The sequence below is a fragment of the Dreissena polymorpha genome, chromosome 2, assembly GCF_020536995.1.
Source record: "Dreissena polymorpha isolate Duluth1 chromosome 2, UMN_Dpol_1.0, whole genome shotgun sequence".
In the NCBI taxonomy this organism is placed as follows: domain Eukaryota; kingdom Metazoa; phylum Mollusca; class Bivalvia; order Myida; family Dreissenidae; genus Dreissena; species Dreissena polymorpha.
Window position 1 is genome coordinate 20,033,632 of NC_068356.1, and position 15,352 is coordinate 20,048,983.

General features: G+C 38.4%; 1 protein-coding gene across 3 annotated transcripts in view; it reads right to left on the bottom strand.

The window, feature by feature from the left end:
- Positions 1-770: 770 nt before the first annotated feature.
- LOC127866131 (DNA ligase 1-like) overlaps positions 771-15,352 on the bottom strand; it is a 95,646-nt gene continuing 81,064 nt past the window's right edge. For all 3 annotated transcript variants that reach the window (XM_052406535.1, XM_052406536.1, XM_052406534.1), the window contains 5 exons: positions 9,306-9,388; positions 4,306-4,458; positions 2,460-2,657; positions 1,843-1,935; positions 771-1,429 (listed from right to left, as the gene is read on the bottom strand). In XM_052406535.1, coding sequence (XP_052262495.1) covers positions 1,343-1,429; positions 1,843-1,935; positions 2,460-2,657; positions 4,306-4,458; positions 9,306-9,388 — 614 coding nt within the window. In that variant the 3' untranslated portion in view covers positions 771-1,342. The remainder of the gene's footprint in view (positions 1,430-1,842; positions 1,936-2,459; positions 2,658-4,305; positions 4,459-9,305; positions 9,389-15,352) is intronic.

Below are 15,352 nucleotides of genomic sequence, written 5' to 3' on the forward strand. Positions count from 1 at the left end.
CATCTCCTATTGGTAGTGAAGCTTCCCATAAAGTTTCATTGAATTCCAGTCATTAGTTGCTGAGAAATTGCCCAGACAAGAATTGCACTATATGTACAGTTAATGGAAAATTTCAAAGGGCCATAACTTGGTAGTGACGCTTCCCATAAAGTTTAATTGAATTCCGGTAATTAATTGCTGAGAAATAGCCTGGACAAAAATTGTGCACAGACGGACAGATAAAGCGGGGACTATATGCCCCCCCCCCCCCAAATTTTTTTTGGGGGAGTATTGTAAAACTGAAGCATATCTAGAAGTAATTCATACTATACAGCATAGTATTATACAAGCACATGTTATAATTCGTTGAAACATTTGATGCTATACTTATTGCATACCTGTATCCCATATTTTAGTGGGTCTATAATGTTCCTGTACTTAAAAAGTAATTGTATCTACATTTTCCGACACAAATATTAATAATAAATATTTTCCAGTGCCTGTAAACTTACAATAATTATGATAGTCAAATAAGTTTGTGTTGACTTACAGGCAACCACAGGGGATATAGCATACTATCCTCTACTTTGTTATCAGAGGTACATTTGCCCAATATGCCACTAAATGCTTTAACACAGCCATTGGTTTTCACAGGCTCTGTTTATAAACTTAACTTTAATGTATTGGCAAAGCCATGACAATACAGCAAAATGCTTTTTGGACAAATTTCAATTATTTAATGTCTCTACATTATTAAGTTGCACTTTACATCATTTATTAAACAAGTAATGTGGGTATTATATATTTATTCATGACAAATTAAACTACAAAACAGCACTGACATCATAATTAAATAAGTAAGTTTTAAACAGTAAACCCAAATATTAAGAAACACAAATCTTTCACACCTATATTGCCAATTTATCATAAATGACGTTATATATTACATAGACTTTCAAATGAACATCATATAATTCATTGCTAGTAATGTTCAGCAAAATGGAGTAAAAATATCTTCTATGAAATTTATCTCTATACAAAAGACATTTATAAAACATTAAAAAAGCAGAGAAGAAAATACGCTCTTAAATTTAACATTAAATATCAATAAGAACAAAATGTAACTTTACATACATAATTTAACTCGAAATCTCAACATAAATCTAATTGCAAAATCCTATATCATAATGATCAAAGTACGAAAAAGAATTTCTTTGAGCTACTTGTTTCATGTTAAGTCAACAGCGGATCTATTCCATCTTCAACACACACACATTTAATTCAGGCCCCATGTATCAATAGAAGTCTTCTTCATTCAGGCCCCATGTATCAATAGAAGTCTTCTTCATTCAGGCCCCTTGTATCAATAGAAGTCCTCGTCATCAACTGCCTTGTTCTTGTCTTTGTTTTGGTTCTGAATCTGCGACTGGTTTCGGTACATCTCTGCCACCTACATTAATATTTAGATGATATGGTAATAGCATTACCATACAGTCTGCATTTAAAAGATCAATAAGCCTTCGATGCAATTGGATTAAAATAAAAAGGTCTCAACTGTTGCTTAATCAGGAGAGTAATGGTTTTATTCCTTTTGCACAGGTACATTAAAATAAGGGTCTTAATTGACATTCGTATCAAAGCTTGACAGTTTTTACAATTGTGTTTATTTTTTACACCAATTCACCAAGAAAACCATTCGAAACATGGCAAGGTTTGACCTACAATAGTAAGCTATAAGGTTGTAAAATACATGTACTACAAAAGTAAAGTTCCTTTAAAGCTAATTGTGGGTTGATCGCCTCCTTTGGCACAGATTTTTTATACAGGCTTTGTTTTTCCATGTTAACCCCATTTGGACCTCACCTGAGATGCAGATGTGGCCTGCTCGGGTTTCTTATCATCCCGGATCCTTAAAAAACGTGGAAACCGAAGTGAGATTCCCTTCTCTGGATCAACCTGAAAGAACAACATACAGGATCAAACGTAATTTGTGTCTGAACAATTAAATTGACAGCTTAGTATAAATAAAGCAGAGGTCCATTTTAAATAATGGGGTGGGAGAAAAGAATTAGGACCTTAGAAGATGTGCACTCTTCAGTTATACACTGATCTGACATGCGCAGAAGAAGACATTTTATGCGTACTCTGGTTTTGAAAAATATATACATTTTAAAGCAAATTAATCAATAAACTTTTCAGTTTTGAAATGAATAGTGCATAACGAACTTTACAATTGAAATTTACAGCCGATTTAAAAGAAAGAAGAGTTGAACAGAAAGAGGACTAAGCCAATAATCAGCTTTACAATTGATGGGTTTATAAAAGGTCATGGTTGAAAAATAACCAAAGACACTCAGACAGCTCACTTCTCCAAAATAGTAATGATTGTCTGGGCCTCTGTTCTAACAAAACTTTTGAGTCCTAAACATACTAGTTTATGACAATCCTCAATTGACCTATAAAAGGTCAGTTTATCTCACCAGTCCCGCAGCCGCCCTGTGTACAGGGGATACAGAGAGGTCGGCTGCCTTGATCTCCCACACCTGTACAGCATCAAACCAGTGGTCACACTCCACCGACTTGTCCCACTTGTAGTAGGACTTGGGCTTTTCTATTACATGGTTCTTGAAGAACGTAGTATGCTGCTCTAGATCTTCATCCTTGAAGCCTGTACCAATCTGCAGTACATGAGAAATGTGTGTAGTGTCGTCCTAGATTAGCCTGTGCAATCCACATAGGCTTATCAGGGAGGACACTTTCTGCTTTAACTGTATAGTTCATTGAAAGAGTCCCAACAAGAGCTGTCTCCATAGGATGACATATGCCCCCAATAAACGCTTCGATAGAAGTTATTGAATTGCACTAAGTGACCCCGTGACCTAGTTTTTAACCTTGCATGACCCATATTCGAACTTGACCTAGATATTGTCTAGATACAACTTCTGACCAAGTTTGGTAAGGATCGGATGAAAACTATTTGAACAAGGGCTGTTTGTAAAACATGCATGCCCCCACCCCCCCATATGGGCTGTCAGTTGTAGTGGCAGCCATTGTGTGAATACGTTTTTTGGCACAGACCTTGACCTTTGACCTAGTGACCTGAAAATCAATAGGGGTCATCTGCGAGTCATGATCAATGTACCTATGAAGTTTCATGATCCTTGGCGTAAGCTTTCTTAAGTTATCATCCGGAAACCATTTTACTGTGTCAAGTCACTGTGACCTTGACCTTTGACCTAGTGACCTGAAAATCAATAGGGGTCATCTGCGAGTCATGATCAATGTACCTATGAAGTTTCATGATCCTAGGCATAAGTGTTCTTGAGTTATCATCCAGAAATCATTTTACTATTTCTGGTCACCGTGACCTTGACCTTTGACCTAGTGACCTGAAATTCAATAGGGGTCATCTGCGAGTCATGATCAATGTACCTATGAAGTTTCATGACCCTAGGCATAAGCGTTCTTGAGTTATCCGGAAACCATTTTACTATTTCTGGTCACTGTGACCTTGACCTTTGACCTAGTGACCTGAAAATCAATAGGGGCCATCTGTGAGTCATGATCAATGTACCTATGAAGTTTCATGATCCTAAGCACAAGCCTTCTTGAATTATCATCCGGAAACCATTTAACTATTTCCGGTCACCGTGACCTTGACCTTTGTCCTAGTGACCATAAAATCAATAGGGGTCATCTGCAAGTCATGATCTATGTACCTATGAAGTTTCATGATCCTAGGCCAAAGAGTTCTTAAGTTATCATCCGGAAACCATCTGGTGGACGGACGGACATACGGAAGGACCAACATGTGCAAAACAATATACCCCCTCTTCTTCGAAGGGGGGCATAGAGAGCGGACTCGAAAAGTGTGACAGACAGACTGACGGACTTAAAGTGCGAAAACTATATACCCCCTTTTCTTCGAAAGGGGGCATAAAAATTTAATTTAGGCAGAAAGAGGTGTCCAATATATGCCTGTGCTGACTTCACAGGCAATTAGCCCAGTTTTCCTACAAGGCTCATTGTACTACTGTTTTGTTTAACAAAATTTGTACGCTACCTTGAAAAATAAGACAATCAATCATCTTAAATTTTGCTGGTTAAATTACAATAGTTGAATCTTTGGTTTATAAATTCAATGTCTAAATTTCAAATGTTATTCAATAACATTCAAAGGGTAGACCCCAAAACCAAGCTTGCTTTCCAGTGCTTTTATTTTTTGATACATTTCATTGAAAATTTTCAAATAAACTATTCAATAACTATTCTAACTTCTACATGAATAGTCAAGCTTAAAGTCCAAACAGCTAATGCACGTGTTACCTTGCATATACATTGAAATTCCTCATTCTCTTCATCATAACAGCCCAGCAGGAACCCCCCATATCTGCCAGTCCGCTTGCCTGTGCCGTGATAGGCTCCCATCACCACAACGTCAAGGGTGTCTCCCATACCGTCCAGGTAATCCTTCTTCACCTGCAGGTTGTCAACATATGTTTAATATGATATGAAAGTTGATCCTTCTTAACTGTACAATTGTACACTTACAATTTTTGCCATGTATATATTGCCACATTAATACTAAGTCTTAATTTACATGTTCAAAGAAGCCTGGAGGACTGTTGTCATACTACAGCTTAGATAAAAAAATTAGGAACTTTAATAAGTTTTCCTTGCATTCATTTTTTTATAAATAAAATCAAACGAGTGTCCCTGTGGAGCTCACAGAGGCACGAAGAAACTAACCTTTTCTGAGAAGGTTCAGTTAAGGAGAATATAGTATGTTATGAAACATAAATAGTTTATTTCTATGCACATTACACATTTTTTATTTGAAAATATTCTGTGTGTATTACAAAGTTATCGAGGTCCTTCTGCCCCTCATGCTTCATTATGTGAGGACCCACCACTCCTACCTTATTTACCTTCTAAACTCACAAAAATTTATAGTTTAAACTGACTTTGTTCAATTTTGGAGTAGTCTTGTGTTGTGAAACCCGTCTGGTATGGTTACCACCAACCAAACTCACATGCGCCCAGAATGTGGAATGAAACTCAAAATCGCCTAGGTGAGCTTGAAAATATTTTTCCAACACAGAAGGCTTATGTCCATATTTAAACCTTAGATTAAGTAATAGGGGTCAACTCTAATGGACTAAACCAGTTACTTATTTATAGATCAAACGGAGAGATTCCAATTACAGCACCTGACCTTCCATGTACAGCACATGATCTTTCATCATCACCATCAACATCATCATCATTATCATCATCATCATCATCATGATCATCATCATCATCATCATCATCACCATCATCATCACCATCACCACCACCATCATCATCACCATCATCACCACCACCTTCTCCTTCTGTCATCGTCGTCATCATCATCATCATGGTCATCATCATCATCATCAACACAAGGTCATTAACACATTATCGTTATCTCCTTAATAGATGTAAACACTGCACTTTAGTAAAAAATACAAGCTCAACTAGCACATCATGTGGCAGCAATATTTTTCACTTGAAATATTTGTGTTTGTTTTGTTTTCTTGTTTTGAATTTTACCTAGTTTATGATCTCAAAGTACCCAGTTTTGTTGACTTCCATTTCATTAGGACAAATGTCCTTGACAAATTTTCATAAATATTGGACAATAAATTTGGCCAAACCTGTTAACAAGATTTCAATACAGCCATAAAAGAAAAACTGGCCAACCCACTGGCGGCCATGTTTTTCAATGAAATGGAAACTATTTTGAACTATGTCTATATATCATTAAGGCAAATATTCTGACAGAGTTTCATGAAGATTCGACAATAAATAAGACTTCTAGAGTGTTAACAAGGTTTTCATTAATTTAACCTAGTTTTTTAACAAACAAGACTCAGTTTCAAAATCTGCAAAGATGTTATAGGGAAATGTTCCGATCAAATTTCATGAAGATTGGACAAAACCTGTGGTCTCTAGTGTTAACAAGGTAAATCTTGACAAGCCAAGATGCAATATGCACCACGGACAAAAGGCAATTTAAACAAGAGCTGTCAGAGGACAGCGCGCTCTACTTTTAGAGTGCTTGACAGTATAACGTAAGCCATCATGAGGAAATTGTTCATATTCAATAATTTATAAGACGATGTTTCAAAAATAAACAAGATGTGTTTGTGAAACACAATGTCCCCCTATATGAAGTTTGACCTTGAAGGATGACCTTGACCTTGACCCTTCACCACTCAAAATGTGCAGCTCCTTGAGACACACACGCATTTCAAATATAAAATTGCTAGCTTCAATATTGCAGAAGTGAAATTACATGAGCAATTTTGACCCATATACTGTAAAACCATTAAATTTCATGTGGTACGAATTTTCGTGGATTTCGTTGGTCCGCTGAACCACGAATTCAAGTACCAACGATTATTAATACATTTTTAATCCGAAATCGGACATTTCGGAATGTCATGTCGGGCAATCGTGCTATAGTAGAAGTACGTGTCTGAACTGTTCCCGTTTTCAACCATTTTGAAAGAGACATTGTTTGATTGAGCTATGCTAGTTAATACCATATGTTGTTTTCTTGTGTTTGGGTAATAATACTTTTTTAAATCAAGCACGGTATTTAAACTGTACATCAACGATTGTTCTCTTTTACGTGATGTTGTCAAATTAACAGTTTGCAGATGTATCACATATGTCATTTAGTGTCAATTTAAGTTAAAAGAGACAACGGTTTTCACACGTTATTTTGGAGACCTTATTAGTCAATTGTTACTACTAGGTGATCGATTGCGCTGAGAATTGCATATATTGTCAAAACAACATTGATGGCAATTAGCGAGCGGGGACAAACAAGTGCGCCGCTTTATCGCTCTTATTGACAATTATCGGCAACACTTTCATGCTTCAGTGCACATTAACCTCAAGTCTTGCTGTCAACAAAGATTAGCAGATTATGCTTCGTTATTACTCTTGTTGTTTTAATAAAAGTTGAATTATTACGACGGTCAGTCTTCCCAAAAAATTTGAAATCCACGAAATTACGTGTCAACGAATTAGTTGTTTTTTATTAAACCACGAAATTTCATACCGACGAATTTCTATACGTTTACAGTATTTGACCTTGAAGGATGACCTTGACCTTTCACCACTCAAATTGTGCAGCTCCATGAGATACACATGCATGCCAAATATCAAGTTGCTATCTTCAATATTGCAAAAGTATTCATAAAATAAGCGATTGAGGCCACATATATTTGACCTCTGACCTTGAAGGATGACCTTGACCTTTCACCACTCATAATGTGCAGCTCCATGAGATACACATGCATGCCAAATATCAAGTTGCTATCTTCAATATTGCAAAAGTTTTCATAAAATTAGCGATTTGGGCCACATATATTGACCTCTGACCTTGAAGGATGACCTTGACCTTTCACCACTCAAAATGTGCAGCTCCATGAGATACACATGCATGCCAAATATGAAGTTGCTATCTTCAATATATCAAAAGTTATTGCAAAATGTTTAAGTTGGCGCAAACCAACCAACAGACCAACCAACAGACAGGGCAAAAAATACTCTATAGTGGGGGACATAAAAAAAATTTGGGGGGGTGGGGGTAGGGGAGGGGTGAGAGGGGGTATAATGTGGGGTGTGGTAATTTATTAGATGTTTAAAAAAAAAATTGAGGGTGGGTAGGGGGGTGGGGAATGAGAGGGGGGTATAATGTGGGGTGGGGTAATTTATTAGATGTTTAAAAAAAAAATTGGGGGGGGGGGGGGGGTGAGGGGGGAGGGATTCTTGGTAGGGGCGTGGGGTATTGTTTGGGTGGAATCCATTGTGGTATTCAGGTAAGTGTTGTTTTGTCAAAGTAATAATAAAATGTGATCATAAATAAAGAAGTTATGGTAATTTAAGCAAAATGTTCAATTATCTAAGTGTAAAAGGCGCCATAATTATGTCAAAATGCTTGATACAGTGGTCTGCTCTTGTTTATAGGTTGGGGTCATCTTGGTAAACAAGTATGCAAAATATAAAAGCAATATGTCAAAGGATATAAGAAATATTTGGGGTAGTACGCAAACTATAACATAGATTTATCAATTTTATGCATATTCTAAGTATAAAAGGGGCCATTTTTATGACAAAGTGCTTGATAGAGATGTCTGCTCTTGTGTATAGGTTGGGGTGATGTTGGTAAACAAGTATGCAAAATATGAAAGCAATATGTCAAGGTGCAATGAAAATAAATGGGGTAGTACGAAAACTTTAACATTTGCTGCATATTCTAAGTGGAAAAGGGGCCATAATTATGACAAAATGCTTGATAAAGTTGTCTGCTCTTGTTTATAGGTTGGGGTCATGTTGGTTAAGAAGTATGCAAAATATGAAAGCAATATGTCAAGGGACTATGAAAATAATAGTACAAAAACTTTAACATTTGCAAACTAACGCTAACGCAGACGCTAATGCCGACGCGGGGGTGAGTAGGATAGCTCCACTATTTATATTTTATATATAATAGTCGAGCTAAAAAGCTCACAACAAGCACACATCGCTCAGGTGAGCAAAACATCGATCATGAAATGATATTGTATTCAAATTATTCAGACACAAATATATAAACAATTGTTATTTAAAGCTTTCAGAAAGCATGTAAAGAAAATAATTGATTCAGGAATAACAAGCAAATTCGTTGAATTGATATCCCCCGCCAATATACTTTTGGACACAAATATTTCTGGTAGCCAACGTGCATCATCCTCTTATCCATTTATATACTCATACCAAGTTTCAATGAAATCCGTCAAAGCACTTCCAAGATATGGCTCCGGACACACAAAAAAAGCTTTTTTTTCAAGATACAAAGGGCCATAACTCCGTTATTATCTAATGGTGTACAATGCCATTTGGTGTGCATCATCCTCTTATCCATATATATATACTCATACCAAGTTTCAATGAAATCCAACAAAGCACTTCTAAGATATGACTCCGGATAAACAAAGCATTTTTTCAAGATACAAAGGGGCATAACTCCGTTATAAACGGATGGTGTACAATGCCATTTGGCGTCATCATCCTCTTATACATATATTATATACTCATACCAAGTTTCAATGAAATCCGCCGAAGCACTTTCAAGATATGGCTCCGGACACAAAAGTGACGGACGGACGGAAGGATGGAAAGACGCCAAAACAATATCCCTTCGCCTCTGGCGGGGGATAATAATTATTGGTCAACATCAATATAACTTTCAGTATTATAAGGTTTCAATACGTAATTGTTTCATTGCAGTAGCCAATGTTACTTACCTTTAACCAGTTGTGTGACCTCTTGGCAATCTCATAGGTGGCATCCACATCTAGTGTTTTTACCATCAGCCCTTCACAGTTACCTGTAAAAAGTGATCAGTCTATGCACCTTAAAACATTCATGTGCTGTGTAACAGGTTTTTACTGGGTACAGTGATCAGTTGATTGTTTTTCACTTTTAATCCGTTCTTGTTCTGAGCGCATGTCAATTCAAATCCTATGAAAAGCCATAAATTAACTTGCATATTTTTATAACTGACACTTTATCCCCAAACATTAATTTGTAACGGACGTCAGAGCTAAAGATAAGGTGCGTATTTGCATAAATACAAATTTTTTAAATAAAATTCATTTTAATTATTAAATACTTACCTGTTATCGTATGCTTATACTTTCCAAGGGGAAATAACTCATCCGGAATTTTAACTGGGAATCCGCCACCTCAATACCGTAATACAGGCCAGGTTAAACATAGTGCAATGCAACCTAGACAAAAATCGGTAACCAACCCTCAATATTCTTTCAATATATATACAAAAATATTAATCGAATAGCGGGGTGGGAGGTGGGACTTACAGATAACAGGTAAGTATTTAATAATTAAAATGAATTTTATTTAAAAAAATTGTTTTAATGTCATAAATACTGACCTGTTATCGTATGCTGATTTTGCAGCTGCGGTGGGAAGGTTCGTATATATTTTCCCAACACAGTAGAACCCATAAACAGGGTTATCAGCTAATGATATCAAGTAATCTTCGTTAAAACGGTATTAATTATGACTTCTCGGACAGAGTAATATGTCTATGTCGTAAAGAAGACACTACCGTTAGTGAAACCACAACAAGCCCAAACGTATACAAATTGTATTGTTGGCACTTCAGAAAACGAAGATAAAAAGATGACAAGGTGGTCGGATTCCTCCAGTAAACAGCTTAGAGCACGTCAAAAAGTGGGGAGTGATTAATATATGCCCACAAAACAGACAGAGCTCTTAATTCATGCGGTCAGATCCTAAAAAGGAATGAATCCTTAGATAGGATAAGATTAACTTTCCTTAGTCGAGGTCTAACCCCGAGAAATAGAAGCCGCAGACACATCTCCCCCCCCCCCTTTTTTTGGGGAAATGAAGAGTGTCTTTGAGAACCTCGAATGGACTTCTGACTAACACTGCTGAGATAGAACTTCAAAGCCCTGATTGCCCAAAGAAGTTTATCCTCATCTTCATGACTACCAGTTTAAGAAAACTTGGAAACTTGAAGGTAGAAGCCATATAGAGGACTTGATATTAAGCAAGGAATCGTGGCTGACACAACAAAGTGAAAACGACAATAGATCCAACTGGAATTGGTCGTATTCAACAGAAAAAGCATGAATTTCACTTCTCCGTATGGTAAAAGCCATAATAAGAAGGAAAACCATCTTAAAATTATATTGGAACTGTTAATAAGCCTGATGAAAAAGGTTCATAGGGATCTCATTAAGCATCCCAACATGTTACACAAGTCAAAACCGCTTAAAAGGTAAAGGAACGAAAAACATAGTGTTGACGTTCCGTGTCTGTAAGTAAACCACGACCGATGTGTGATAGTTGAAACCATCACAAAGGAATCGTGAAAATGTGTTGTAAATGAAAAACAGCTAAAAAGAATTTTCGCTTTTCAAGATGTAGATGTGCAGGTGATATTCGTTAGGATACCACATAATTGAGAAAATCAAGATACGTTGTTCTATGTGATCGTCCATAACCTTATCTGCTCACATCTGTATAAGATGTAAGGAAGGTTGTGGTAGAATAAACTATATTCTTGCCAAGATAATCTTCTAGTCTAGACACCACTGAATAGTGGTAAATAATGACAAAAAGATGGAAATCTGTGTCATTAAATAATCCCGAGATTAATACAATTATCTTAAAAATAAAGCTGAAACGGACGTAAGAAAAGACGTCTCAGCAGAAGGACCGGTGACCGGACCGGTAAATACCGACCGGTGACCGGAACCACAGGTGGTTAGCGTGTGGCTATGATATTAATTAGTGAAAACATCATTTTGAATGATAAATTATCATATTATAACGAAAAATTAACTTTTCTGAAAAAAAAATTTCACTATCAAATATATATATAACAAGGTATGCAACTCAAAATCACCCCAAAACGGGGTGCATCGCTTTGAACAGCCATATCTTCATCAATTGTGCAGCGATTTTCACGATCTCGGTCTTATTCAACGCAGAAATGAATTTCCTTTCTGGAAATGTATATGTCTTGCAATATTTTTACAAATGCTGGGTCAACTTTTAAGAAATAACACGATACACAACGATACACAACCTGTGACCGGAACCATTTGTCAAGGATGGGTGGGCAAAGAAACCACGGCAAGCCGAACTTTCCCACTCCAAACACACTTGAAAATTGGTAGAATAGGACAGTGTTTAACACTTATAAGTTTATGACCTATCTACAGAATATAGCCTCTTCTTGAACCAATAACAGGCGCCTTTAAAATCCTGGATAATACAGGTCGCGAAGTCATCGATTTGCGAAGTACGGAAATATGATTGATAGTGGTACCTCCGGAATCGGAGGTGTGATGGCAGAAAAAGGTGAAAACCCTAGGGGTAACCTTAAGCGGGTCCACGCTTGCCGGTAGAATGCATGGAAGTCTTAAATTCTGACTTGATTAATCCATTTACTTCAAGACTTCTAACCTGGACGAATTCCGAAAGGAATACGACCAGTTATAGGAAGACGGCCTGTTATGGCCAGAAGTGTAATAGAAGAATAACTTTAAGATGAGGTCCCTCCAGATCCTAGGATCTAAGTTCAATAGGACCTAAGCCATCTACAAGACTGTAGCCGCTATGCGGTCAATCTGATAGGCAATCCTATGTATCAGAACTCTTGTTGATTCCAGTAGCTTGAAAATATGCACTGCCGTAGGAGCAATAGAAAAGCAGAAGTCGATACAAATGTCGTCTTGCTAATCCTGCTAGCGTCATTAATGTGTCCCAACTGTTCCGTGACACTGACTGCAAAGTCTGTAGCCGACAGGTAAAGGCGGTTAAAACAATTCATCCTTCGGGTCTCGAACATAAATTAATAGAGGTCAAATAGTAATGTTCGACCTCAATGCTAGTCTCCGAGCCCACTTCAGCCGATCTATCTGCAAGACCAGTAGTCTGCATGTAGCCGGTTGAGATAGAAGTACAAATAACAGATATAGCATGATTTGGTAACCGTCGCCAGTAGAACATCAGTATTGAAAAACACAAAAAGTCATGTAGATTGTTGAATCCATAAAATATAGTATTCAATACAATCATAGCCAGTGGTATACAACTATGTAATGTAGACGATACCCGTGATACTAAAAATTGACCGATGAAAACACAGTGGAATACCGGTAATTGGTAAGTGGTGACCGAACCGGACCGGTCAATGACCGGTAACTGTAGCCCGGTGAACGGACCAGTTATAATATGACCGGTGACGTTACCAGTTAAAGACCGAAAAATGGTGGAATCCATATGGTCTGTTATCAATGTCAAGCACTGCTCGGAAAAGAAGATCATGCCAAAAAAATCCAATCCGATGGCGATGAGACATCACTTATTCTGACCGGTGATCAGTGATCGGTGATATGACCGATGAATGGTGACCGATGTCCGGTGATCGGGACCGGGGCGTCAGAATGGAAATATCTGGTGCAGAAGAATGACCATCCACGAAGTCATCTGATAATGTTAACCGGAAAACAACGGTAGATTATCAGTATTAATAGGCATAAGTGTCCTTGTAGTCGTAGTGGAGAAAAGAACAGCTTATCCCGAAGCCTGAATGTTAAACGAACTAGTGTTCGTATACAACTACGGCTCGGTGACTGCAACATGTGTGGATGCCATAAGAAGAACCATCACACGTGGAATGGAGACATGATATTCCTAAAGGAATAAAATGGAGAACGTCGATATGACCAGTAGGTTCATTAACGCCTACGTGAGAAGTGGCGACATCCATATAACTTCGATGCCGAAATATTGTTCGGCTACGCTGGAAATATTGTCTTCTACAACATTGTCTCCGTGAGCATTGCCATGATCGCTTACGAGCGTATCAACGCCGAGAACTGCTCAATGAAGGAGAGGTATGTTCAATAAATATCCAGTGGTGCTCAATGCAGACCGCTGATGTCTACGTGAAGGTTGACGACGTCCTCGTTTCCTGCGAAGTCGAGATCTGGATCGGCTGCGATGAGACCGAGATCTTCTAGAATAACGTCTCCGTGAGTGACGACGTGATCGCTTACGAGAGCCGCGACGATGAGAACTGCTCGACGAAGAAGAGCGTGTCCGATGTCTAATCCTTGATGAAGACGATATATTCAACTTAGAATAGGAGAATAATTCAATGAAGAAGACCGAGTTCTTCTTCTTGACCGGTGACTGGTGTTATCGGTGGCAGGCCTAACTGATGACTGTTGACCGGTGACCGGAGCGGTGATCAATGACCGGACCGGTGACCGGACCGGACCGTTGACATGACCGGACCGGTGACATGACCGGTGACCGGACCGGTGACATAACCGGTGACCGGACCGGTGACATGACCGGTGACCGGACCGGACCGGTGACCGGTGATCAATGACCGGACCGGTGACATGACCGGTGACCGGACCGGTGATCAATGACCGGACCGGACCGGTGACATGACCGGACCGGTGACATGACCGGTGACCGGACCGGTGATCAATGACCGGACCGGACCGGTGACATGACCGGTGACCGGACCGGCCGGTCAGACGTCGATCAATGGTCCGTGATCAACGTCCCCGGTGACGTACCGGTCATATCATGACCAGTGTTGTCACCGGATAATGACCGTATGGCGGATGCCAAATGGTCCGGCATTGGTCGATGTCCTTGACCAATGCCATCGGGCAAAGACCGGCTGACGGGTGTCGCCATATGGTCTGATGTTGACCGACTGTCTAAGAGACTTAGCATAGTACGGTCGCGATCGTGCCCGATACCCGGTGACTGATACTGCAACTATCATCCATGATCTGCGAAGTCATCGGGTATTTATCCACTCTTGTTTCTGCGACCATTATGTAGTCGAATATATGAAAATCAAGAGCAAAGCATATTCAACCATAAACTGGTCACAGACCAGATTATCATACGGCACATAAAATCATTATTTGACCATAATGAAAATTATAATAATACTGCCGTAGATCATAAAAATTAACAAAAGTTTAATTCAAAACAGATGAAAAATAAAATGACGATCAATTAGATTGTCATACGGAACGTTAAAATCATTATTGCACACAATGGCAAATGATAAACAATCTGTCAATAGAAGAACACGCTTTGCACGATCTCGTAACACATTAGAAGAACATGCTTTGCACGTTCTAGCAATGTATTAGAAGAGCACGTTTTGCACGTGGTCGTTCGCGCCTGAAAACACCCAGCATGGTAGAAATAAACCATTGTTCGATAAAAACAAGCACGGCTTACCTTTTACAAATGAAACAAAATCCATTAAATCCACACAAATTAATCCGAATGAGAAATAAAAAGATAAATAACACAATTTATCTATTCAAAACCCCAATCAACCAAGTGAAAAACAATATTTTAATTCAGAGCCGTAAAAGACACGTATACACCTGTTTGATCCGGAAAGAATATTGAGGGTTGGTTACCGATTTTTGTCTAGGTTGCATTGCACTATGTTTAACCTGGCCTGTATTACGGTATTGAGGTGGCGGATTCCCAGTTAAAATTCCGGATGAGTTATTTCCCCTTGGAAAGTATAAGCATACGATAACAGGTCAGTATTTATGACATTAAAACCCAATGTAAAATTGCTGATTACGCATAGAAAAATAAAACTCTGCCTACCGAAACCCAATTGAAATTGCCGAATATGCATATCATATTTTTTATCTGCGTAATGAATAAATCTGTCCCGGAAATACCCGGTCCTATATACCGGATTCGTTTCGACACTTTATCCCCAAACATTAAT